This window comes from Pan troglodytes, chromosome Y (genome assembly GCF_028858775.2).
Source record: "Pan troglodytes isolate AG18354 chromosome Y, NHGRI_mPanTro3-v2.0_pri, whole genome shotgun sequence".
NCBI lineage: Eukaryota > Metazoa > Chordata > Mammalia > Primates > Hominidae > Pan > Pan troglodytes.
In genome coordinates, this window is record NC_072422.2 from 16145715 (window position 1) to 16171293 (window position 25579).

Below are 25579 nucleotides of genomic sequence, written 5' to 3' on the forward strand. Positions count from 1 at the left end.
AGGTCTTCATCATGATAAGTAACACTGGGTGTCCACACCACTACTCAGGTGGGCCTTAATTCCCAGCCAGGTTCCCTCCCTGGACACACAATGAAGGGCTCATCCATTTTGCAATCTCTTCACATTTCCTCCCCTGTGAGCCCAGTGTGGTTCTCCAGATTCCCTGTGTAGCGGCCTCTCTTGTCTGGTGGGGCAGGGTGGGGCAGGGAAGTGTGAGTGATGATGGCAGAGGGCAGAAAGCATCTCAGGGAAGCCTGGGATCATTGTAACAAAAAATGATGGGCGTGGGACAGCCCATCAGGGAGGACGTAGAGAGGGGCCTTGGGAGGATATCTGCGTGGAGGGTGAGAGGGCCCTGGTTGAGCCCAAACTGAGCCCCAAGTGGTAGCCGGCCTCAGGACTCAGCCGGTGAGGGATGATGAGACAGCCACCACTTGAGCCTTGCTTCTCACCCACTGACCTTAGACACTTATTCCTCTTAGGCGGCTTAAGGTGCCCCAATCCTAAAATGTGGGTGTTACAGTCCTTTGATGGCCATTTCTCCGCCAGCCCATGGATGGCGTGGGATTGCTCACTGCAGTCACCTCCCTGAGGCTTGGATTCTCCATGTGGGGCACAACTCCAGGAATCAACCGCCTCTCAGTCCCCAGCCCTAGACTGCTCACCTGGCCTCCTCTCTGTTCACTCTCTAATGGCCTCCCTCCCTGGAGAAGTACTGCAGGGGATTGAGCTACAGGCTCTGGCTGATGATCTAGGGGACTGCAGAAGTGGGTACAGGTTAGTTCAGGTCATGGCTCAAAGCCAGTTCCCCAGAGGCCAAGGAATGACCAGCAAGATCCTTTCCCATGATGCCCTACCTGGCGCTCACCTCAGCAATCCTGCCAGAACCTGGGCAGTCATGCTCAGCCAACCAGCTGAAGAAGGTCAGGTAGGAGCTGTACGGCCTGCAGCTGGAGGCTTGACCTTCCTGATCCCACAACCACTAGACTGCAGTGGAATGAGACATCCCGTATCCTGCAGAGAGAGGAGTCAGGAAGGTTCATGCCAGACCTACCCTCCCACACACCAGCTCCCCTACCATGCTGGGAGGCGCTCCTTACCGAGGATGCCAAGGCAGTACTCCCGAATGATCACTTCATTGTGGAAGTAAAGACTGTGATAAAAGGAAAACTTCATCCTGCCGCCGGTACCCGGAAGAGTTGCTTTCCTCCCCTTACCTGGCCAAGAAGGAGAAAGAGGACGTACTCAAAGCAGCATTTCATGTAGCTGGGGTGAGGTGACCTGTTAGCTGGGGTGAAGCGTGTGTTTCTCCTTCCCAACTCTCTCATTGAGACACCCCCGGGTCCCAGGGGTACCTCAACCTGACCCAGACACCAGACCCCTCCCGAAGACTCAGGCTCCTTAGCCTGACCTGCAAATCCATCACGTACGTAGCTTAGCAGGACTTCATCATCATTTGTGATCCCGGCCAACATCTGGGTGTGCCGCACAATCTGCCTCTGGTCAAGGAGCCGCCAGATGATTGGGTGGGCGTGCAAGGAAACACCCTGCAACTTTGCAAGAGCACGGAGAGTGTGGGGCAGGGCACCTTCCCTTCCAGGCCCTCTGTCTCTGTCTGGCGTGGAGGGCACCATCAGAGCTGTGGTGGTCTTGGTGGTGGGTGGAGGCAGGCCCAGACAACCTGCTCTGACCAGGGACTGGCACTGAAGAAGTGGGCAGGGGGTTGGGGGCGGGGTGTTGTTGTGTGAGGCGACTACTTGCTCGGCGTTTCTGAGCTGCAGGAGGCCCTCCTGTGCTGGGTGCTAGACAGGCTCTGCTGCTGTCTGCGTGTGTGGTCTCTCCTTCTCCTGGTCTCCCTGAGGGGTGCACGTGTCCACCCCAGGCAACCGCTGTGGGTAGAAGTAGCTACGGGGCTGTGCCTGGCTCTCCCCATGGAGCTCGAGTGGTTTCAAGGGAGCTTATATATACTCAGGGCCTAAACATCTTCGGGTGCAGTGCTGGCACAGGGAAGAAATTGTGTCTGGGGAGACAGTGCCTGCCTTGCATAGGACAGCAGCCCCGTGCACAGTGACATCGAGTCTTGAGCACCTTGTGTTTCTGGGGTAAGCTTGCTGGACACAGGCAAGGGGAGCAGGGAAGTTCCATGGCTGGCATGGGCATGCAGACTCCCCTTCCTCCAGGGACTTTCCCAGTGAATCGTATCCTTCAACTTTCTGCTGTTATGATGGGTCCTTGGCGCTGCTGTTCTCCCTGGTGAGTGCTGTGCTTGGCTTCCTGTCCCTACCACATGCCCTCAGGGCACATGCAATTCAGCTGCCCTCCTATGTGCATGAGCCTGTTCTCGGTTCCCCTTGTTGTCCCCCATGCCCTGAATCCTGGCTGACCGCCAGTGCCTACCACCTTGTTTCCCCCCACCTCCGCTCCCGGGAGCTCGGCGCCCATCCCCTGCTGCCAACCATCCCGAATTGGAAGCTGCAAGGATATGGCTCTGGCCCAGAAGCCGGGGATGCCCTGTGGCCTGGGACATTCACGTAGCGGAGCTCCAAGTGAAGGACGTCCAGCGAGTCTCTTGCTGGCCGGGGCGTACTGGGGCCAGGGCCAGGCTGTGCCTGCAGGTCCTCCTGCTGTGGCTCCACATTGGCCTCCTCCTTGGCCACCACCTCCATCTCTGCAATGATGTCATCCCCCACTAGCATGCCTCTTCCCCCAGGGTTGCCTTCCTGCTCTGTGCACAGACCATCCTCTCCTGCACAGCCTCCAGCCTTAACATGGTGCCCTCCTTGAGGCTCCAACAGAGCAAAGCCTGTGCCTCCCACACGCCCCCTCCCCCCCCACCACCGCCCCCGGCACCCCTCGACTCTGGGGGCAACTCCAGGAGAGGCCTGCGGGCCTTGCGCTGCTGAGAACCACATCCTACACCTATGTGGAACAGGGTTCCTGGGGAGCCCCACAGGGCCCTTAGCCTGTCACTCTCACACTGCGGCTCAGATACCCAGCAGGGTTAGCTGCGCACAGCAGCCCTGGAGTCGGATGCCAAGGCCCTGGCTTCCAGAGCCCCGCTAGCAGGCACCACGGCCACCACTGCATTTGTGAGAGCCTCTGCACCAGCAAAACAGTGCACACGGATCACTGCATTGGCGACCATGGCGGTAGGCCTCCCGTGTGCCCAGGACACAGGATGAGAAGTCCTTTGGAATGCCCCTGTGAGTACAGCATCCTCAGGGAGGAACCATGGAACTCGGAGTATGTATTTGCCTAGACCTGACAGAATCCTTGCAGGGTTTCAGCTTCTGGTGCAGAGGAATTCCACCTCAGCAACGTACCAGTCGACTTTAGTCCCACGCACCCGCCCTGCCCCAATCCCCCCAAGCCACCGCCGCTGCCCTCGCCCCAGCGGGCAGCGCTTGTCCCTCTCTCTCCCCTCTGGATCTGCAATATTCAGTACCATCAGCCTAGCCTGCCTAATGAAGTGAGATGTTTCATGTGTTCCCTGTGGGTTAATTAATGTCTTGCCACACTCAGGATGCCAGTTAGGGTGTAGGTCTTCCATGCCCACAATTGCAAAGGGCTCACAGTTCGCGTGTGCCTTATTCCACCGCCGCCCGCCACATGGCACAAGCGTGGTCTCGGAGGAGTTACCGCGAGATGATGGAGCTGCAGGCCAGCTGGGGCAGAGGGGCCGCAGGACACGCCCACAGCCTTCGCAGGAACTGGCTGACGCCCACCGCCTTCGCAATGATTGGCCGCTGGAGGTAGGCGGGATTTCCGGGCACGGCTTCCGGCGTCCTTCCCTCTCAGGGTGGCTGCCGCTATCCTTCCCGCAGTTGGCCCTGTGGTGTTCCGAAGCCGGTTCCGTACGGCCTGAGGGCCAGGCGAACTTCAGGCTCTTTGTCCTACTAAAAAGCGCAGGTATTTTCTGTTTCTCTGGACAGCTGGGTCTCTCGGCAAGAATAGAAACCAAAGGTTTGGGATTTTGTCTACAAAAGGGGATGGGTTTTCTATGTGTGGCTGTTGAATTACGGGAGGAGTCAGTGGGGGAAAGAACTCCTCAGTGCTATTAAGAGACTCACTTTCGTTAAACTCATTGATTTTTGCTGAGGATTCTACCTTTAAGTGCCTAATATGTCCGACTAGTTGTGGGAGATGGTGCTAAGCCGCCATTTGTTTTCATGTGCACTTTTTATTAAAGCGGGTTTTCTCTGTGAATGTGGTCGTAATTCAGAATACAGGCAATACACTTAACCACTGCGATTAAAAAGTCACACTTTTAGTTAGCACATGTCGCGTGTCTGATTTGCTTGGAAGAAATTATCAAATTTTGACATAAATTGTGTTACTTTAGTGTATGTAGAAATATGGGGCCACAAATAATCTGAGTTTCAGTTTGCCTCTGTAAAGCCTGTGATTGTCTCCTTCGTTGTATGACAGTATTTGAAAGATGTTTCATGTATCTTTGGCACCGTAAATAATTTAAACCGAATAAGTGGGTGTAATCGAGATAAATGGAGTCAGATAGCCGAAAACTGGAACAAAATAGATGCGCTTAAGTTATTCTGTTAACCTGGCACACTGCCTTACTCCTGTAATCCTAGCATTTTGGGAAGTGGAGGTCGGAGGATGGCTTGAAGTCAGGAGTTTGAGACCAGCCTGGGTAACGTAATGGACTCTTTCTTGCTATTTTCGCATCAGGGACTGGTTTAGTAGAAGTCAGTTTTTCCTCAGACAAGGGTTGCGCAGGGGAAGAAGGCGGCGAGGTGGACACGTTTGGGAGTGGGGGCTGGCGGCAGGTCTCCGAGGGGCACGTGGTGGGGCGGGTCTTCCGGTAGGAGCAATGTGACAGAGGCCAGGTGGGGCAGTGAGGCTGTCACGGGGACAGGGAGGGCCAGCGAGGGAGTAGGGAGGATGGTTTCCGGATAAAAGTGTACCACCTCAGGTCATCCTCAGGCGTTACATTCTCCACAGACAGGTATTACATGTCATCCTCCGGCATCACATTCAGGCCACAGATAGGTACGGGTTGAAGGCTAGGGTTTGGGGATCTTTGACCTATTGTATATTTCAAATCACTAAAAGATGGTAAACTATTTAAAATATTCTCCTCCTAGAACATTTTAAGTAGCTCGATTTAATCTCTTATCCAAATATCATGCTGAGTGTGGTGAGTCACCCTTGAAATCCCATCACTTTGGTAGTCCCAAGCCGGCAGAACACTTGAGCCGAAGATTTGGAGACTAGCTTGGGCACTATGGGGAAACCCTTGTCTATTTTTAAAAATACAGAAAATTGCCCAGCTGTGGTAGAAAGCGCCTGTAGTACTAGCTACTTGGGAAGCTGAGATGTAGGAAGATCAGTTGAGGCTGGGTGGAAGAGCCTGCAGTGAGCAGTTCACTTTGGCAACAGGAGACATACATCTCAAGAAAGAAAATATGCAAAACATCACGCTGTACCTCATAAATAGATTCTTTTCAAATAAAATTATTTAAATGGGGGCATTCTTCATATTGCAACTGAGGAAAATTACAATAGCTTTTCTTATCTAATTTTTAGAAGTGAGATTTTGTCAGGTACATACTAAAATGCAGCATTTGTCCATGAAGTTAGTGCCCCTCTGCTCTGAGTGTTACAGATTTTACATATATAAAGTAAGAAATACTAAAAAGATGTCAGCCTCGGGAAGGGAATTTTACTTGGGTTTTCAGCACAGTACGTAATAAAATTTTCTCTTTTTAGCTTATTTATATCTAAATATAGATAATTTTTTACCATTTACAGCACAATGGTAGAAGCAGATCATCCTGGCAAGCTTTTCATTGGTGGCCTCAATAGAGAAACCAATGAGAAGATGCTTAAAGCAGTATTTGGGAAACATGGTCCCATATCAGAAGGTAACTCTTAAAACCGTGTCTCTGTGTGTGTGTGTGTGTGTGTGTGTGTGTGTGTGTGTATTTTCACATGTATATTTCAATATGTATGTTTAAAATATGTATGTTATATATATATGTTTTGAAAAAATATATTTTTTCGAAGTTCATTGTATACCTACGTTAAAATGCCTTATGCATTTTAAACTCTTATTTTGTAGTATCCGTTTGATATTTGGAAAATTCTCATAGTAGTAGGTTAAGGTTCTGTGGAAAGGATAACCTACTACTTAGAAAGGAAAATGAGGGAAAGTAAATGTGCTGTGGAGTTCCGAAACAAACTGGAATAAACTAGACTGACTGTAGGGGTGACTGAGTACTGAGAACCATAATAGTGATGTGAAATGCAATTATTTTTTAGTTTGATGTAACCTTTAGATGGTGAGTACCTTGATGAGTCCATTATATGAATGTAAAATGTTTTCATATATTTTAGTTCTTTTGATAAAGGATCGAACCAGCAAATCCAGAGGCTTTGCATTTATTACTTTTGAGAACCCTGCAGATGCTAAGAATGCTGCCAAAGATATGAATGGAAAGGTAAGAGTCCCTTATTACTAATATTCTAACTCTGTTCTTCAATTAACAATATTTCTAGGTCTTTTTAATATTACTAAACTTTTGAAGATAGTAGAATGACATATGAAGCCATCCTCTTTTTTGTGCCATATACGTGCAAGTGTAGTTGGAAGGGTATTGGAATTAACATTCTATAAATTAATATTTGGTAACCTTTTTCTATGTTTGTATTTCGATATGAGTGCAAATAGATTTTAAAAGGTTTTGAAGAGCTTTAAAACTTAAAAGGAACCCTCATGTAAATGAAAGTAATAAGTCAGTATTTATTAAATGCTATTAATAACAGACGCACAAGAAGGAAAGACTCTTTCCTTCTTGAAGAATATATTTTATGAAAATATATTCTTGCAAAAGTGTATTTAAATAAGACCCTTACATTTACGGAAAGGTTAAGTAGTTGAAAATAGAAAATAATATGAGAACATTGAAGTCAGATAACAGAAGAAGTAACTGGCATTCTTGGCTCCGTGCTTGCTTTTTCTCCTAAGGACATTTCTTTCCTGTCACCAGAGTAATTTATGTAACATGAATAGCTAATTACTCATTTCCCCAGTGTGTTTGAGGACTTGTTTTGATTGAACCAATGGTCTCTTGTCCTGTTGAGTCTTAAATCTAGAGATTGTGTGTTTACTTAAGCTTTAAACTTCTATGTAATTATATTAATTATTGAATTCCTTTACATTGTAGTCAAGAGCATTCCATTCTGTGCTCTTTAGTGTTTTTTGCTTTATAGCATTATCCCAATCATGCCGGGCATGGTGGCTCATGCATGTAATCCCAACACTTTGGGTGGCCAAGGCGGGCAGATCACAAGGTCAGGAGAAAGAAACCATAATGGCCAACATGGTGAAACCCTGTCGCTACTAAAATACAAAAAAAAAAAAAAAAGAAATTAGCTGCATCTGGTTGTGTGTGCCTGTAGTTCCGGCTAGTCAGTAAGCTGAGGCAGGGGAATCGGTTAAACCCAAGGAGGCAGAGGTTGCAGTGAGCCGAGACCACGCCGATGCACTCCAGCCTGGCAACAGAGCAAGAATCTGTCTCAAAAAAACAAAAAATAAATGAAATAAATAAATAACATTATCCCAATCTGTTTTTAGGTCCTGTTAGTCTTCATGCTATTCCCAAAGTGCTTTTTTAGACTTCTTGAGAATTATCCTTCCCTGTGTATGGCTCATAAATAAAATTTATGCTTCAAAAGCCACTTAGATTTCATATTTTCTTCCTCATTGCATATTGTAGGTATTTTCTACTCGCTGTACTATGTATTAATCTATTGATCGTGAAATTGTATATAGTGCATATTTAAGTCTTGCTAGTTGCTTTTCTTTCTGTTACATCTAGCACACTTCCTGTCACATAGCAGAAAGTACATTTTTATTCACCCTTATAAATTAGTATTTCAAGCTGTGGTAGAAACCGAGACTTGCTTTTGGTTCATGGCTTTGTGGTAGGTATGGAGATAATTTTGACTTCTGTATAGGAATCTATGATAATTTCTTTTTTCCCTCTAGTTTTCAAGCAAAAGGGCAGATAATTTGTGTAAAGTTTTTGTTCGTTTGTTTGTTTTTTAAGATGGAGATTCGCTGCGTGCCCTAGGCTGGATTGCAGTGGGGCCATCTTGGCTTACTGCAACCTTCGCCTCCCGGGTTCAAGCGATTCTCCTGCCTCAGCCTCCCAGTACCAGGGGCTACAGAGGTGTGCCACCACGCCCAGCTAATTTTGTACTTTGAGTAGGGATGGGGTTTCACCCTGTTAGCCAGGATGAGCTGTATCTCTTCACCTCATGATCCACCTGCCTCGGCCTCCCAAAGTATTGGGATTACAGGTGTGAGCCACCGCGCCCAGCCAACGTTATTTCTAAATTACTTCATCTCACATATTTTATTGTGTTAAAATAACTATGAATGTTGTATGCACATTAATGTTAAGATGGCCAATAAAGGAGGTTCTTCGAGTTTTCAGGGGGAATTAACAGTTAAGGAATTTTGGCTGACTTCAGAACACTGGGAAGGAAGCAGCCGTGGGCAAATCTGGGGAAAATATTTTGAGCTCAGAAATAACAAAAGAAGTTTCAAGGTAGGAACAACGGGCGATGTGGCTGCAAGGGGTCTTGTTCAGGGATTTAAGTCCTTCCTCCAAATAACAAAAGCCATGTAATTTTAAAATCGCATTATTAGCTAAACTGTTTTCAAAAATTGCTGTGGCCTGTAGAAAAGATTACAGTGAAAAATGTTATTATGAAATTAATTAGGATAGTTAAGCATTTCTGAGAAATTACCTGAAGTACTATATTAAGATTCGTTTTTTAGGGGCACGTCTAAGGCAAGGTAAGAAATGAGTAAGGCAAGAAAACTTAATGAGATCAAACAAGGATCACATTTACAGAAACATTTTTAGAGTCAATATAGAATTGTAAATCATATGGGGACATTTTATGTAAGTGTTAGCAAATCCAACAAGAAACAACTCATAATGAGTAATGTGACTAATCACTCTGAAAAAGTAAGCTCATTTTTTTTTAAATGACACAAGTTTCGTTGGGACATTGCAACTTTCAAATCAGTGATGTGACTACAAAGATGAAGTGGATTATATATTGTAAAAAACAGATGTGCCACATTCTTCCATAGAATGTGTGATGGGTCAATCTTTTTTTTTATGTTTGAGTTTTTTTTTTTAATAATGGAGAAGTTTTCAAGGAATTTGAAAAATAGAATTTGTGTTTGATCCCTTAATGGAAGGCATGTGCTCAGTAACTGTCTCAAATTTGGCATTGCTAAAGATGTGTTCATTTTAGTAGAAAAAAAAGTTTCCTTTTGAGAGAGAATACCTCGAATTGAACTACAGTTGATGTAAAAATGTTTGTAAAATGTGCATACGTTAAATGTGCCAGTGTTATTGATAGTACCCTTAATACTTCTAGTCTTTGGATGGAAAAGCAATAAAAGTAGAACAAGCCAAGAAACCATCTTTTCAAAGTGATGGTAGGCGGAGACCACCAGCTTCTTCGAGAAACAGAAGCCCTTCAGAAAGTCTGAGATCTGCAAGAAGAAACAGTGGAGGAACAAGAGGGTGGCTTCCCTCACATGAAGGACACCTGGGTAATGTTTTAAAATATAAAGATGGAACCATAGGACTGAAAGAAAATAAGTTTGACGATATCGAAATTTCTCAATTTTTTAATTTCCTGTATGAAGAGAAAATTAGCTTATTGATAATAAGCAAACTTATTTCTAAGTACTAAAGGCGTATTAGAAGAATGATTGAACTAATATCTAACATTTGTTTTAAAATTATAGTAAGTTTGCATTGAAGTAACACACATTTGAAACTGGGTTGTGTTTGTGAATGCTGATTGCCTGTACTCAACCGGTTTTCTGCAGAACCCATTTATATTCATTATACTTTAGAGTTTTCTACTTTAGGGCCCAGAACTTCGTGTCAGTTGTATTATCAAAGTACGATGTAATATTTGAAATTTTCCAACAGGAAAAAGTAACTGAATACTGAAGATTGATTTTGCAGTATTTGTTTTCTTGTAGTCTACATGTGGAAACATCTATGCAAATGTATTGCTTTGTAATTTTGATACAGAGAGTTTGTACATTGGCCTGCCATAAAGCATTTTCAATTGAAGAAATGTAGAACTTTAATTTCTGAAAAGAGTGTGTGACTCTGGAAAGTTCTAAAAACCACGGCTTCACAGATATGTATGAATCTTTCTTTGCTGGAGGCTGAGTCACTGAAAATGATATTTATGAGTGATTTACTTAATAGAAACGAGGGGTCCATCTTTACATACAAAAGAAAAACAAACCATATATTTAAAAAAAAAAAGGAAAAAAAAACTGTTGGATGGGCTGGGCGAGGTGGCTCACGCCTGTCACCTCAGCACCTGGGGAGTACAGGGCAGGTGGACCACGAGGTCAGGATTTCCAGACCAGCCTGGCCAACATGGTGAAACCCTGTCTCTCCTAAAGATACAAAAAAATTTACCTGGGCGTGGTGGCGTGCACCTGTAATCCCAGCTACTCAGGAGGCTGAGGCAGGAGAATCACGGGAACCTGGGAGGCAAAAGCTGCAGTGAGCCAAGGTTATGCCATGGAACTCCAGCCTGCGTGATAGGTCAAGAGTGCATCTGAATAAATAAATAAATAAACCTGTTGGTTAAGTTGTATTATCTATTAACCAACCTTCAAAACTCTAACAATTAACTTGGAGTTTTAATAACCAAACGTGTAATTAATTGGAGATTGTTTTCAAGTTGAAATTGCAGTGTTTGCTCCAGTTTAAGATGCATAGCTTCATGGCTATTTTGTCTCCACTGATCTTGAGGGTGAGGTTCAATTATACTCTGCCACGGACGAGAATGTATATATAAATTCTAACCTGTAACACCACCTGGCAATTGGCATATATCTACATTTTTGTAGATGTATAAAAATATGTTTATATTACCGAATATGCAATTCTTAAAGACTGTTAAAATTCAGCATAGTCTCATCTGAAAATTAGTGTCTCATAAGGGAATTTTAAGAATTCTATATTGTGTTAACAAATTTTAGAGACAATGTATTTTCCTGATATGTGACTTCTTGGTATTGGAAATATTTGAGTTTCTTTGAATGGAAATTAGTTTATCTTTATGATGTGCTTTGAAAATTTTTCCTCATTACAGAAGGATATAAACAGTCATTTATCATTTTTCTTTTAATATTTTTATGCCTATTATATTTAGATATTTTAGTGATAGGTTTCTGCCCTGTTCACACCCCATTTTCCCACATCTCTCCCTCATACCGATATATTATGATACTTGAGTTTCTTTCTAGATTTTCTAAATGAACTTTTATTGCTTGAAGTGTACTAACACCATGTAGGAATGCTAATTTTATTAGTTTAGACAAAATGTGAATTTGTTATAAAATGTAGAAAATATTTGTAAACAACTAAAACTTAGCCATTTAAGAAACAGTGATGTTAGTTAACTAAAAAGATTTTGTTTGAAATACAGATGATGGTGGATACACTCCTGATCTCAACATGAGTTATTCTAGGGGACTCACTCCAGTTAAAAGAGGTCCATCTTCAAGAAGTGGAGGTCCTCCTCCGAAAAAATCTGCTCCTTCTGCTGTGGCAAGAAGCAGTAGTTGGATGGGAAGCCAAGGTAAATGCTACCTGACAGAAAGACCGTAGTTTTTGTATGACTGAAAATGAGCCGTTTTACCTGAATGCTTAGCTTTAAGTTCATTGAACAAAAGGGAAGTGACACATACGTGAGCATAATTGCTGATTGATAGCTTTTATTATAGTTTCTATCTCACTAGGTACATTTCAGATTTATGTTGAAGAAATACTTGAGCTTCTCATTGCAGATCAAAGAAGTGATTAGAGTGAGGCCAACATTCCTTTTAATCCTGTGTTGGCTAGAAAATTCCCCTTAATTTTTCTAAAAGTTCCTAGCAGTATTCTTTGATGGTAGGCTTCTTGATGTAATTAATTCTTCCATTTCCTAAGTCCCCTGGTGTCCCATTCTAAAAATTGCTTGTTCGGTGACTTTGCCGGGTTGGAGTCTTGCTCTTACTAGGTGAGAGTGCACTATGTGAGATGACGGCTTACCATAGCCTCAAATTTGTGAGATGACGGCTTACTATAGCCTCAAATTCCTGGGCTCAAGCAATTCTGCTGTTTCAGCCTCCCGAGTTTCTGCAACTACAGGCATGCAGCAGCACACCTAGCTACATTTTTTTCCTATGTTTTTGTAGAGAGAGGATCTGACTACATTGTCAAAACTGATGTTAAAGCCCGGGGCTCAAGCGGTCCAGCTGCCTCAGCCTTCCACACTCACTCACAGTGTGAGCCGCTAAGCCTGGCCATCCAGCTTCTGAGACCTCAGTAATGCGTATGTGCAAGGCATACTCACTGCTTGCATGAAGATTCAAAAGAACTACAAGAGCATTTAGCAGACAAGGAGTCATTGGGCTTAAATATGATTTAAAAATAAATTTAAGGCTCGAGAGGTAGACACGTAGGAGTCCAAAATTCTTAAATTAAGTGGATATCACAGAAATGCAGAGTTGTGAAATATAGGTGTATGTAAATCAGTAATTGAGATTGTACCGGGATGTTTAAACATTAACACAAGGTCCTTAGTGTAAGATTTGAAATTATTTGAGGAGAGAATTTAGAACTAAGCAACATGAGGTGAGCAGTAGGGTTGAATGCAAGTAATACTTTTGAGAATTGTAAGACTGCAGACTGAGCAGAAGAAAATAAGACAATAAATAAAAGTTCTTAGCAAGGAAGTTTAAGCAGAGCAAATTAAAATTCTTTCTTAGTCCTCCATCCACATATGGAGGAAGTTAAAAACTGCCATTTTCAATTTTACATTTCATACGTAGAGTATCGGTGAAAGGAGGTATTTATTGGCTTCAGGATACCCAAGCCAACACATTTCCATTGGAAAATTAGCCAGTGAAGGTATCATATGTGAAACACTGACCTCTAAGGAATAGCAAGTGAAGAATATATTAAAGGAGAAACTTTCTATTTTGAAATAGCAACAATGTTGTAATGACCCCTTGCATAGCATTGCTTTCTTTGCAGTAAAAGCAAATCCTGACCATCATTAGAAAATCTTCACTAATACTTTTAAATTTGTCAACATTTAAGATAGAGCCAACCAGTTAGAGATAAAGAACTTTTATGTAAACATTTAGCATATAGTCATTTAAAGGTAGCTGTATTTATGTGTGTGTGAGATGGACTGAATGATATTGGAAAATCTACCTTCTTTGGCTGAGAAAGGACAATGTATGTAAACTTTAAAATCAGTGAAGAGTTTGATGGTTTTACGTGTTTTCCCTGTGTCACTCACAGTCATCAGTAATTTACATGAAAAGGAAAATAAGAACTAAGTAGTTATTAACCATTACAAATGAACTTTTACCTAAGCATTAATGTTTGCCTTCAGCTTCATTAGAAGAACTGGCCTTGTGGAAGCCATGGGATTATCCAAAGCCATGAGAAATATTCACAGTGTCATGTCTGTCTAGTAATTTAGGAAACAAAGAATGGAGTCATAGAAGAAATAATTTTAAAAAGTTGTTTGAGAGAAGAGAAAATAGCGTTTCAGATTTGGTGTTCTTTACGTAATGTTCCATCATTTGAATGTTACAGGTCCCATGTCACAAAGAAGAGAGAATTATGGAGTTCCTCCACGCAGAGGGACAATATCTTCCTGGAGAAATGATCGCATGTCACCAAGATATGATGGTTATGCAACTAACGATGGGTAAAGGAAAAATTAAAAAACACAGTTGATTTTTTTTTCTGTGGTGATGAAATTCACATAACAAAATTAAATATTATAAGGTGAACAGTTAAGTGGTGTTTAATACGTTCTGTGCCAGGCAACAACTACCTCCATCGACTTCCAGAACATTTTCATTACTCCAAATTAAAACTCCAACTACCAGTTAAGCAGTCCCTCCCAGTTTCTCCTTTTCCTCAGCTGCTAGATAACACCAGTCAGTGTTCTGCCTCTGAACTTAACCTGTTGTGGGTATTTAATGTTAATGTGCTCAAACACTACATGACTTTTTGTATTTGTCTCCTCTCCTTTTGCATGATGTCCTGAAGGTTCATTTACATCATAGCACTTCACTCCTTCCACAAGCTATTAACCCATTATTTTATCTGGGTTGTTTCCACCCGAGTATTTCTACGCACCAATATTTGTTTGAGTATGCCTATTCGGTTCTGGGTGTATATGAGTGGAATTGCATGGTCCTATGATAATGATGTTTGTTTTCTTGAGGAACCACCACATTTCTCCATAGTAGCTGCATCATGTTCCGTTCCAACCTAGCATTGTATCAGCATTCCAATTGATCTACATCCTCTCAAACACTTGTTATTTCCTGCTGTTTGAAGTTTATTGCCATTCCAATGTGTGTTTGAAATATGATATCCCATTTTGGATTTGAAATGCATTTTCTGCACCCATTAACTCATCATGCACTTGTGTCCTAGAACTTAAAGTATAATAAAACAAAAAGAAATGCATTTTCTGCATCACTGAATATGAGTATCTGTCCCATGTGCTTTTTGGGCATTTGCTGATTTTATTTGGGGAAAAACTGTTTAGAAGTTTGGCCTTTTAATTTTGTTTAAGTTGTAAGTTAGTCATGTATTGGATACTAGAAGTTGAAAATTTAAAATTTGTTGCTTAAACTTATGCACACAGAAATCATCCAAGTTGCCAAGAAACGAGGGATTATGCTCCACCATCTAGAGGCTATGCATACCGTGATAATGGTCATTCTAATCGGGATGAACATTCCTCTAGAGGATATAGGTACTGTACCTTTTTCTGGATTTGTCAAATAGATTTCTTAAATTGTTCATTCCAACTAACGTTCTATCAGGGCTCCAATTTATCTACATCCTCTCAAACACTTGTTATTTCCTGCTTTTGAAAATTTATTGCCCTTCCAGTGTGTGTGTGTGAAATATGATATCCCATTCTGGATTTGAAATGCATTTTCTGCACCCATTAACTCATCATGCACATGTACCCTAGAACTTAAAGTATAATAAAAAAAAAGAAATGCATTTTCTGAATCACTGAATATGTGTATCTGTCCCATGTGCATCTTGGGCATTTGCCCATTTTATTTGGAGAAATATCTATTTAGATGTTTGGCCTTTTAATTTTGTTTAAGTTGTAAGTTAGTCATATATCGGATACTAGAAGTTGAAAATTTAAAATTTGTTGCTTAAACTTATGCATACAGAAATCATCGAAGCTCCCGAGAAACTAGGGATTATGCTCCACCATCTAGAGGCCATGCATACCGTGATTGTGGTCATTCTCATCGGCATGAAACTTATTCCAGAGGATATAGGTACTGTACCTTTTTCTGGATTTGTCAAATAGATTTCTCAAATTGTTCGTTCCAACTAACATTGTATCAGGGCTCCAATTTACCGACATCCTCTCAAACACTTGTTATTTCCTGCTTTTGAAAATTTATTGCCATTCATCGGTGTGTGTGAAATATGATATCTCATTTTGGATTTGAAATGCATTTTCTGCACCCATTAACTCATCATGCACATGTACCCTAGAACTTAAAGTATAATAAAAAAAAAAAAGAAATGCATTTTCTCAATCACTGAATATGAGTATCTGTCCCATGTGCTTTTTGGGCATTTGCCCATTTTATTTGGAGAAATATCTGTTTAGATGTTTGGCCTTTTAATTTTGTTTAAGTTGTAAGTTAGTCATATATCAGATACTAGAAGTAGAAAATTTAAAATTTGTTGCTTAAACTTATGCATACAGAAATCATCGAAGTTCCCGAGAAACTAGGGATTATCCTCCACCATCTAGAGGCCATGCTTACCGTGATTATGGTCATTCTCGTCGGCATGAAAGTTATTCTAGAGGATATAGGTACTGTACCTCTTCTGGATTTGTCAAATAGATTTCTTAAATTGTTCATTCCAACTAACATTGTATCAGGGCTCCAATTTATCTACATCCTCTCAAACACTTTTTATTTCCTGCTTTTGAAAATTTATTGCCATTCATCTGTGTGTGTGAAATATGATATCTCATTTTGGATTTGAAATGCATTTTCTGCACCCATTAACTCATCATGCACATGTATCCTAGAACTTAAAGTATAATAAAACAAAAAGAAATGCATTTTCTGAATCACTGAATATGAGTATCTGTCCCTTGTGCTTTTTGGCCATTTGCCTATTTTATTTGGAGAAATATCTATTTAGATGTTTGGCCTTTTAATTTAAAGTTGTAAGTTAGTCATGTATTCGATACTAGAAGATGAAAAGTTAAAATTTGTTGCTTAAACTTATGCACAGAGAAATCATCCAAGTTCCCAAGAAACTAGGGATTATGCTCCACCATCTAGAGGCTAGGCATACTGAGACTATGGTCATTCTAGGCAGGATGAACATTCCTCTAGAGGATATAGATACTGTAACTTTTTCTGGATTTATCAAATAGATTTCTTATATTGTTCATTCCAAATAACATTGTGTCAGGGCTCCAATTTATCTACATCCTCTCAAACACTTGTTATTTCCTGCTTTTGAAAATTTATTGCCCTTCCAGTGTGTGTGTGTGAAGTGTGGAAGCTCCTTTTTTATTTGAAATGCATTTCCTGCATCATTGATTATCAGTATCTGTTTCATGTGCTTTTTGGGCATTTGGGCATTTTGGGCATTTGGGATCTGTGGGTATTTTATTTAGATGGTTGGCAATTTAACTGTGTTTAAGTTGTAATGTAGTTCTATTTTGGATACTGCAAGTTGACAATTTAACATTCCTTGCTTAAACTTGTGCACGCAGAAATAGTCCAAGTTCCCGAGAAACCAGGGATTATACTCCACCACCTAGAGACTATGCATACTGTGATTATGGTCATTCTAGTTGGGATGAACATTCCTCTAGAGGATATAGGTACTGTCATGTTATCTGGATTTATCAAATGGATTTCTTAAATTGTTCATTCGGAAATTGAAAAGACTTTTTTTTTTTTCAATTTAGTTATCACGATGGCTACGGTGAGGCCCTTGGTAGAGATCATTCTGAACATCTAAGTGGAAGTTCTTATAGAGATGCATTTCAGGGATACGGTAAGGGTCCAGGATGGATTTGTAAATTACAGAATTTTATTTAATAGACCGGATTGTTATTTTAATGAAATTCTAAGGAAAATTGTAAAGGACATATGCAACATGTTTAAATATTGAGTATTCTTTTCTTTGATCATCCCAGAAACATATTTATTCATTTTCATCATTGTCCACAAATAATAAAATAAACAGTGCTTATCTGGTACTCATTATCAGTATAAAGCCTAGGGAATGATATGAAGGTGAGAACTTCAGTTAACGTTAAGAAAATGTGACTGAGCATTTACTTTAGAATTAAGTTTGTTAAGCTGCAAAATACTACTCTTACACTTCTCTTAAATAAAACCTTCTGACTATTGAAGACTTGATTAGTATCCTGTCAAAAAAGGCGGAGGAAAGCAGATATTTCCAAATAGTACTTTAACTAATTCATGCTTTAATGATAGCAGTACAAATGTTTAAATGTAGTCCCACATATTATTTTATCAACCCTGCAGGGACCTCTCATGATGCACCACCTGCACGAGGGCCTCGGATGTCTTATGGTGGAAGCACCTGCCATGCATATAGTAATACACGAGATAGATATGGCAGAAGTTGGGAGAGTTACTCAAGGAGCTGTGGTGATTTTCATTATTGTGATCGTGAGCATGTTTGCAGAAAAGACCAAAGGAATCCACCTTCTCTGGGTAGGGTGCTCCCTGATCCTCGTGAAGCATATGGTAGCTCACTTTATGTGGCATCTATAGTAGATGGTGGGGAGAGTCGATCTGAAAAAGGAGACTCGAGCAGATATTAAAGCAAGCATTCAAAATAATAGTTATTGCATACCAATCCTTGTTTGCAAATCAAAAATTGAAATGTTATTTCTGCATCGTTACCTGCATATTACTGACAGAAACATGTTGGTTTTGTGGAGAGAGGTAGATACTGACTTCCTCCATGAATTTTTTGAGGTATTCAAAGGAAAAGGAATTGTTTTCAATGTAATTTCATACTTGTTGATGCTATTTGAAAAGTGTTTAGATGTAATACCTACCTTAAAATTTTCACAATAAAATTTTACATGTACTGCAAGATGCCTGGTGTTATTGGTTAGCCGCACATGCTTAAAGCAAATTCAATAGGAGAGTAAATTGTGTAGTTTGTTGTACGTTTTCCTTTGTTTCTTTGAACACAGATGCAAAATTAGGGATGTGTTATGTCACCCTTGCAAGCTGCTCAAGTTTTCTAATTAGGCTGTTTCTCTTTAAAAACTAACAAGGTTAAAATGTTGGAGAAGTCTTCAGAAAGACTACAAAACTGTCTGCCTCACCATAAAATGTTTATTTTTTAGAGGAATAGTACAGGTCAAAGGAAATAATTAGATGTATTGATACTAAAGTTTAAGACATCCAGAACATTCTGTGTGAAGCATTCTGTGACTGAAGAGGATAACGGTAATGAAAACTTTTTTTTTCACCTAAATCAGAAGTGAACCAGCTAAGTTTCTCAGGTGCATACCATAATGAATTTAAATGTTTGTAGTTTAAATAGTGGAAAGTAAGTGTTTTGTCTTGTGAGGTACCCACGTTAATTTTTTCTTGAATATTTTGCCAATGGATGTTGTAAATAATGGTGTAGTCATATGTTCTTACAGATAGGAATAATCTAGAGTGGTTGGGATAGTATCACATTTTTTTGAGATGAAGTGTAGCTTTGTTGCCGAAGCTGGGGTGCAGTGGCTCTGTCTTGGCTTATGGCAACCGCTGCCTTCTGGGTCCAAGCTATTCTCCTGCCTCAGCATCCTGAGTAACTGGTATTAGATATGTGTGCAGCACAGCTGGGCCAATTTTTGTATTTTTAGTGCAGACAGCGTTTCACCTTGTTTGCCAGGCTGTTCTTAAAATCCTGATCCACCCTCCTCAGACTCCCAAAGTGCTAAGATCATAGGCATGTGCCTCCACTGTCAGCCTATCATATTTAATTGATAATACGAATGGAAACACTTTAAACCTCATACTTAGAGGAAAGTGAAGTGTATAAAACATAAACAACAGCATAAAGTTTCCGACGGGATTGCTTAAAGTTTTAAGACATCATTGAATGATAAAAATATTTAGACCGAAATAACTAAATGAATTAATTTTCCTGATCATACAAACTAAAGAAATGAAATACATCAAGTTCCAGAAGTTTTGCAGTCCATAATTCTTACAATTGACAGACTAATCTGCAAGGAGGAAGTATGTTCTTGAAAAATTTTGACACAATCATCAATTTTTATAGGGTAAGTTTACAAATAATTTTAAAGGGAGAAGTTACCAACTTTGATTTTCAAGTGAGTTATTCGTGTTATGAAGTGTTTTCATTCACCTGTAGCATTGTGAGGATGAAGTGAAAAGATAAATCCCCCGAGTCTTGTGTATCTTACTGTCCATGTGTGATGGCTCAGGTCTCTAATTCTAACACTTGGGGAGGCCGAGGCTTGCAGAGCACTTTAGGACAGGAGTTGAAGACCAGGCTGGCCAACACCATGAAACCCCATCTCTACCAAAAATACAAAAATTAGCCGGGCATGGTGGTGCCTGCCTGTAGTACGTTGCAGTTAATTGGGAGGCTCAGGCAGGACAATGGTTTGAACTTGGGAGCCTGATGCTGCGGTGAGCCGATATTGCACCATGCACTCTAGCCTGGGTGACAGAGTGCGACTCCAACACAAAAATACTTATATCAATCAACAAATATATCAATAATAAATAGGGTATCCTTCAGTTCAAGCAGTTATCGATTCTTTTTTCTTTTTTAGAGACAAGGTCTCACACTGTTGTCCAGCCTAGACTGCAGTGGCACCATCATAGCTCACTGCAGCCTTGAACACGGGGTTCAAATGTGCAAGCCTTCCATTTCAGCCTCCCAAGTAGCTGGAATTACAGACACACACCAACCACCATGCCCAGCTTTTGTGTTTGTGTGTGTGTGGTAGGGACAATGCTTTGGATATATTGTTCAAGCTGGTCTCAAATTCCCAGACCGAAATGATCCTCCTTCCCTGGCTTCCCAAAGTGTTGTGATTATAGCAGTGAGCCACTGAGTCTGGCATATCTTTTCTTACTCTGAGCGACATTCCACCTCACTGAGTCTGGCATATCTTCTCTTGGTATCAGCGACATTTCACCTTTGCTCTTTTAATTATTTTGAGATGTAAAATAAGTCATTATTAAGTGTAGTCATCCTGTGCCACTGAACACTAGATATGATTCCTTCTAAGCAAGTATAATTTAACCCACCCCCATCCCCTCTTTGATCCCTCCCTTACCAGTTCACATTACTTGTATCAAAATATCACATGTATGCCAAAAGTATTTACAACTGTTAGGTACAAATTTTCATTGCCTTCCTCCTTCCCTCCCTTCCTTTCTTCCTTCCTGTCTTTCTTTCTTTTTGTTTCTGTATCTTTCTCTCTCACTGATTTATTTTTTTTTTTTCAGACAGAATCCTGCCCTGTCACCTAGGCTGGAGTGCAGTGGCGTGATCTCAGCTCACTGCTCCCTCCTTATCACGGGTTCAAGCAATTGTCCAGTCACACCCTCCTAAGCAGCTGCGACTGCAATCGTATGACACCAATCCTGGCAAATTCTTTGTATTTTCAGTAGAGACCAGGTTTCACAATATTTGCTCAGGCTGGTCTTGAATTCCTTTCCTTTAGTGATCCACCCACATCAGCCTCTCAAAATGCTGGGATCCGGGCATGAGCCACAGTGCCCACCCAGCTGTATGCATTTCTCTCGCCCGTGATCTCTCCTATTTTATTATTTTATTCTCTTTTTATTTCTGAGACAGCTTCTCGCTCTGCTGCCCAGGCTGGAGCACAGTGGTGTGATCTCACTTTACTGCAAACTCCATCACCAGGGTTCAATGGAGTCTCCTGCATCAGCCTTCCAAGTAGCTGGGATAACATCCATGGGCCACCAAGCTTGGCTAGCTTTGGTATGATACTAGACGTGGCATCTTGTCATGTCTAATTGCGTATCTGTTTTAAAGCTGGATTGATCAGCAATATTGACTTCCTGGAATGTTTTATGTTTACAAAACAATTATAGTACTACTATTTAGCCTCCTCAGATAAAATATGGTAACACACAAAACATACACACACAGACAAAGACACAGTCAGTGATCAAAAAAATCAGGGTAGGCCACGACCTAAATGAAAGGTGAGCTGCTGCAGTTGCCTAGAATTAAACCAGACCAGAGTTGACCCATACCAGTCTGAGAGATGTGAACAGAGGCTTTCAAACAACTCTATCAGATACATGTTAGATTATTCTCCAGCCATAGCGAAGGGACATTAAAGATCTGTTGTGCTTAGAAGAGTCTGGATGATTTGACTTTTCCAGGGTATTAGCATTCATGATGTTGGCCTTTACAGCTCTCTGCAATGAAGTCAGTAGACAACTCAGTTTTTCTAGGAGTCTAAAGTGCTTTTCAGAATTATCTAAAACTTAGTGGCTTAAAACCGTAATTATAATTTCCTAACGGTCAGTCTCTGCAATTGCCCTCAGTCTCTCAGCCAAATGAATGTGGTTCAGGGGCACTCAGGAGGATGCAATCTAGTGATGGCCAAAGATGGGGACATTGGCGGGTGTCTTCTCATCTCCCTGGTGCCGTGGCTAGCGTGACTCAAATAGCAGGGGCTGGACTGCTGAGATGCTCAGACACCTTGTTCTGTTTCTTTGAGTCTCTCCATTGGATGTCCCTTCTGCATAGTGTTATCAGGGTGTTAGACTGCGTGATGTACTGGTCGGGGGCTCCTAAGGGGTTTGTCCCCATGAGAGCAGGAGACTTAGGCAGAGCCGTGTCACCGTCTCTAAACTAGGCCAGAGGTGGTCCAGTATCCAGAAACTGCTTGCAGTGTTTGCTATACATGAGAAGCAAGTACTGTGTTCAGCTCCATCAGGAATATTTTCAAATGGGTTTGAGAAGAATTTCAAAGTTTGTTCTAGACTGCTACAGTGACCATGCCTAATAATTACTTATTTTTACAAGTGATGGATAGGTTTTTTCCCAAAATAATAGCAGATACAGACTTTTAAACTTGAAATCTATGTAGCATAGCTCTGAACATTTGGCTATAAGTTGAAATAACTCTTGAGCAAAAATTGATTTTGAAATGAGAGTTGTAAATAAAATACATGAGATAAAGTCATAAATATATGGATGAAATGCTTATAAAGAAATCAGCCTTAAAAATGTCAATAGGTCTAATGTGCCACTATTTTACTATTTCTATGGATATTACTTGGATAAGAGGACAAGGACTCAGGGGTGTGCTGCTCTATCTCTTTACCTTGAAACTGCAGCTGGGGCACCAGGAGTAGCAGTTCCAGCTAACACCATGTGGTGAGGACAAGGAGTCCATTCAGGTAAAGGAGGGTGTGAGCATATTGTGATCTGGAAGAGAGGTACACCTGGTATGGTAATGAGGATCAAGTTCCCCGGCACACAATGAAATCCCCCATGCCCAGCTGTGGCAGAGTGAATCCCTCAGCTGGTGCTGGGCTTCCAGGTATGTTCTGAAAGCAGCTGCCTGCGCTTAGAAGGATCCACTCATTCCCTTGTCATGTGGGAGGGTGAGGCTTGTGGCCCCCGCTCTGTCTGTTCCCACTCTTTGCCTTCCCATTATTCCACTGCTGGGTAAGGTGGCAGGACCGCGGAATGTAGAAGGGCCCTGGGTTGTTGACAGTGCCTGTGGGTGGCCATGTACTAGGAGGAGAGTCCCCACTGAGCCTCCCGCAAGCTTGGAGGCGGGGAAGGAACAGTCCTGGGGCACTGGCTGTTCCAGAGTCCAGGCGTCTGTCCCAGAGAAGGCCAGGGGGAGGTTGTAAGCCTGTGGATCTGCAATCTAGGTGGAAGACCTGTATCTGCCATGGCTGACATCATCAGGGCAAGACACCCACTGGGTGGAGAGCTGGGCTTATGCATTTTACCCTTGTCCTGAAGAGACCCTGCATGCCTGGTTCTCCTGGGAACAGTGATCCTAGGGACCCCCCAGTCTGGGTCCACTCATGACCATAAGCTTAGGATCTTGTGTGCCTTGCTTCCTGTCTGCCCAGGTGAGGCATCCTGGAGAGGGTGCATGGGGCAAAGCTGGTGTGCACACACCCGGCACTGGAACGGGGTGTCACCGGCCAGTTAGGTCGCTGCTCACCAGGCCCTCTCCTGAGCTCCCACCTGGCTAAGTGGTAAGTGTCCCATCTACCTGAACCCACAGCCCAGGTTTCTCTTCCACCTACCGACCCATGACCTCTTGGGGAGAATGCCAGCCTCCCTGGAGACTCAGGTCCTGCCAGACCCACATGCTGTCCTCTCTCATGGGCCGGAGACTCTGGTGCACAGGGATTCCCGAATAGCGAATCCCAAAGCCCTGCAGGTTTCACTGATTCTTACCTGAATGCCCCGGCCGAACACACAGGTAAACATAGGCAGCTACTAGGTTTTATATCCTTCTGGGTGTCATTTCAGGTTTATGACATCTCCTCTAGGTAGCTCGTGCCAGCCACCCTTTTCCTCTTCCCTCTGCCATTTGTGAGAACCATGAGGACTCTTTGCTTCTCCCTAGCATGCAGACTTCACGGGTCCTGAAGTTGGATTGCCAAACCCAGCGGCACCCTGCTTGCCAGCTTAAGAGCTGAGTTTGAGGCACACCTGTGGGCAGGAGTGTCGGCCTTCCCAAAACGAAGGTACACAAAGGCACACAGGCACAGGTGTGCACATGCGTGCATCAGCTTAGACACACAGGCTGGACACGCAAACTGGAACGTGCCCATACCCACACTGGTACGAGGGAAACTGGGTGTCTACACCAATACTCAGGTGAGGCTTACTGCTCAGCCACGTACCCTCCCTGGACACACAAAGAAGATCCCCTGCCATTTAATTGATCATCTGCAGTAGGATTTATTTTTACTTTTATACTTTTTTAACTTACCAAAGTATGTTGCATTCTTTTCCCCATCATGAAAGATACTTTGATACAAGTAAAGAGGAAAAGCACTTTTTATAATGAAATCTTTTATCTGCATCTATATTATTAAGGCATTTAAAAAACTTTATGTCTATTTTTTAATGTCATAGGAAATGTCTTGAGAGCCGGGGAAGCATGAATGAGGATGGCAGCGGGCATAAAGCATGTCAGGGGAGCCTGGGGTCATTGAAACAAAACATGACACGGCTGGGATAGCCATTCTAGAAGTACGTAGACCTAGGCATGCCCTGCGTGCACTCTAGTGGAGCCCAAACTGAGCCCCAGGTAGTAGCAGGCCTCAAGGCATAGAAGGGAGCCAGAGAAGGATGATGAGACAGCTATCCCTCGAGCCTTGCTTCTCACCCATTGACCTTTGCCACTTCTGCCTCTTAGGCACTTCAGGTTCCCCAATTCTGAAATATGAGTGTTACAGTTCCCTGATGGGCCTTTCTGCCCCAGTCCAGGGATGGCCTGGGATTTCTCACTGCAGGCTCCTCCCTGAGCCTTGAGTTCTCCATGTGTGTCACAGCTGCAGGACCCACAGGCCTTTGAGCGCCCAGCTGTGGGCTGCTTACCTGGCCTCCTCTCTATTCCCTCTCTGAGGACCTAATCCTTAGGTAGTGCTGCAGGGGATTGAGTCGGAAGCCCTGACTGATGATCTGGAGGAGTGGGGAAAGTGGTCTGTGAAAGGTCAGGTCATAGTTCAAAGCCAGTTCCCAAGATGCCAAGGAAAGACCAGCAAGGTCCTTTCCCATGACGCCCCACAGCGGCCCCTGCCTCAGCAGTCCTGGCTGACCCTGAGTGGTCACAGTCAGCCAACTAGCTGAGGAAGCTCAGGTAGGCTGTGTCCTTACTGAAGGTGGGGCTTCTTGTGATGACTCTAGAACCACTGGACTACACTAGAGCCAGAAGCCCTGCATCCAGGAACAAGAGTCAGAAAGGCTCATGCCAGGCCTAGCGTCCCACACTCCACCCTCTCTACCACACCAGGAGGCACTCCTTACCAAGGATGCGAACACGATATTCCTTAATGATCACTTTATTGTGGAAATAAAGGTAGTGACGAAAGGAACACTTCATCCTGCTGCCGGTACCCCGGATGGCTGAGTTCCTCCACCTGCCATGCCAAGAAGAAGAGGACAGACTCAAAGGATCCATTTCATCTATCTGGGCTGAGGGCCTGCTGGCTGGGGTGCAGCATGTGTTGCCCCTTCCCAGCTCTACCACTCAGAACCCCTGTGCCCCAGGAAGACCTCAACCTGAACAGGACCCTGGACCCGTCCCGCAGACCCCGGCTCCTCAGCCTGAGCTTCAAATCCATCCTGTAGCTTACTTAGCAGGACTTCCTCATGGTTTCTGAACTCTGCCGACATGTAGGTGTGCTGCACAATCTGCCTCTGGTCAA

At 42.6% G+C, this 25579-nt stretch overlaps 1 protein-coding gene across 4 annotated transcripts; it reads left to right on the forward strand.

Annotated features, from left to right (window-relative positions):
• The first annotated feature begins 3771 nt into the window (after nt 1-3771).
• LOC112208098 (RNA-binding motif protein, Y chromosome, family 1 member F/J) lies at nt 3772-18245 on the forward strand. 4 transcript variants are annotated; one of them, XM_054677243.2, is made up of 13 exons: nt 3812-3909; nt 4593-4651; nt 5773-5885; nt 6358-6461; nt 9424-9601; nt 11515-11667; nt 13680-13794; nt 14749-14859; nt 15299-15409; nt 15850-15960; nt 16882-16992; nt 17080-17168; nt 17666-18245. In XM_054677243.2, exons 3-13 carry the CDS (start codon nt 5777-5779, stop codon nt 17965-17967), a joined length of 1494 nt encoding a protein of 497 aa, XP_054533218.1. In that variant the 5' UTR covers nt 3812-3909; nt 4593-4651; nt 5773-5776; the 3' UTR covers nt 17968-18245. The 4 variants fall into 4 exon arrangements, with proteins under 4 accessions (XP_054533219.1, XP_054533221.1, XP_054533220.1 ...); XM_054677244.1 differs by lacking the exon at nt 4593-4651 and having other exon boundaries at nt 3772-3909; XM_054677245.2 differs by lacking the exon at nt 16882-16992 and having other exon boundaries at nt 3784-3909.
• Nucleotides 18246-25579: the final 7334 nt, after the last annotated feature.

Bases quoted from the DNA above. Each gene is read 5' to 3' on its own strand.
- LOC112208098 (XM_054677244.1), top strand. From the start codon at position 5,777: ATGGTAGAAGCAGATCATCCTGGCAAGCTTTTCATTGGTGGCCTCAAT. The intron at 5,886-6,357 runs GTAACTCTTAAA...CATATATTTTAG, and splicing joins ACATGGTCCCATATCAGAAG to TTCTTTTGATAAAGGATCGA. The intron at 11,668-13,679 runs GTAAATGCTACC...TGAATGTTACAG, and splicing joins TAGTTGGATGGGAAGCCAAG to GTCCCATGTCACAAAGAAGA.